The 1008-nt window shown below is 37.2% G+C and overlaps 1 protein-coding gene across 1 annotated transcript; it reads left to right on the top strand. All coding sequences in view use genetic code 11, as the record gives it.

Moving 5' to 3' along the window:
- Positions 1-55: 55 nt before the first annotated feature.
- On the top strand, positions 56-285 carry EGR_10553 (hypothetical protein; the record flags this gene model as incomplete). The annotated part of the gene is made up of 2 exons (XM_024499802.1): positions 56-155; positions 251-285. 2 exons carry the CDS (start codon positions 56-58, stop codon positions 283-285), a joined length of 135 nt encoding a protein of 44 aa, XP_024345780.1.
- Positions 286-1008: the final 723 nt, after the last annotated feature.

Below are 1008 nucleotides of genomic sequence, written 5' to 3' on the forward strand. Positions count from 1 at the left end.
CAAATGAGTAATTACGTTTGTTCCTTTTTAATGCAAAATATTCTTGGCTCCCCCTATGAACACCTCCTTAATTCATGTTTCATTGCCATACACTTCAGCTCAGAATACAGCGCGTCGTTTACCACCCTCTGTCAGTCATATTCGACATCTGCCATGTAAGTAGACAAGGTTATAGTAGAAATGGATGTCGTCGCATCTTATATTTATCTTCGTAACTTGGTCAGTGTCATTACTTAAGAATATGCTTTAGTATTGAACATCAATGTGTCTGGAGCCTCTAAGTGAACTATTCATGCATATGTTCAAATTTGACTAATGCCACACAGCCCCTTATTTATTATTCATTTTTTTGTCGTATTACCTAATGCATGAATGGAGAGCGAAAGAGGACAGCAGTAAAGTAAACACTAATTCAAAGACGTTGATGAAGAATCACCACGTTGTAAATAGAATAACATGACTTGGCAATGGTCAGCGGTGAAACAAAGTTAGACACTGAGTTGGTTTGTAAGTGACAAATTCAAGATTTCATATCGAGAAATCCACCTTGCCTTGGGTGCACTCCACTAAGTCATCTATTTATTCACTTGTTTGCACGTGAACACACCATGGCAAATTGTAAAAAAAGGGAGACGAGTGGAATTGCAGAGTCGTAGAAACTACGAATGTAGCTTCGCAAACTAGCATGCTTCCCGATTAAAGTAGGCATCCTGAAAAGAGCTAATATTCACTCATAATAGCTTTCGTCTAAACAATTTTTCGAATTTTGGCTATTATAAAGCTAACCTGAAGGAAGGTTTATGAGATGTGCCAACAAACTGTACCGCCTACATGATTCAGTTAAATAAATAGGACCCTAAAAGGGTGGAAAATTGCCTTTAGAAAGCTACTCTATTCCTCTACCTACAGCTGTTAATGCATTTATACATTATTTATTTATAAATGGCCTGAAATATGGATGCATATTTCGAGTGCAGGCAACTAATTTATCACTCTGCGTAGAGTTTT

This window comes from Echinococcus granulosus (assembly GCF_000524195.1).
Source record: "Echinococcus granulosus chromosome Unknown EG_S00233, whole genome shotgun sequence".
In the NCBI taxonomy this organism is placed as follows: domain Eukaryota; kingdom Metazoa; phylum Platyhelminthes; class Cestoda; order Cyclophyllidea; family Taeniidae; genus Echinococcus; species Echinococcus granulosus.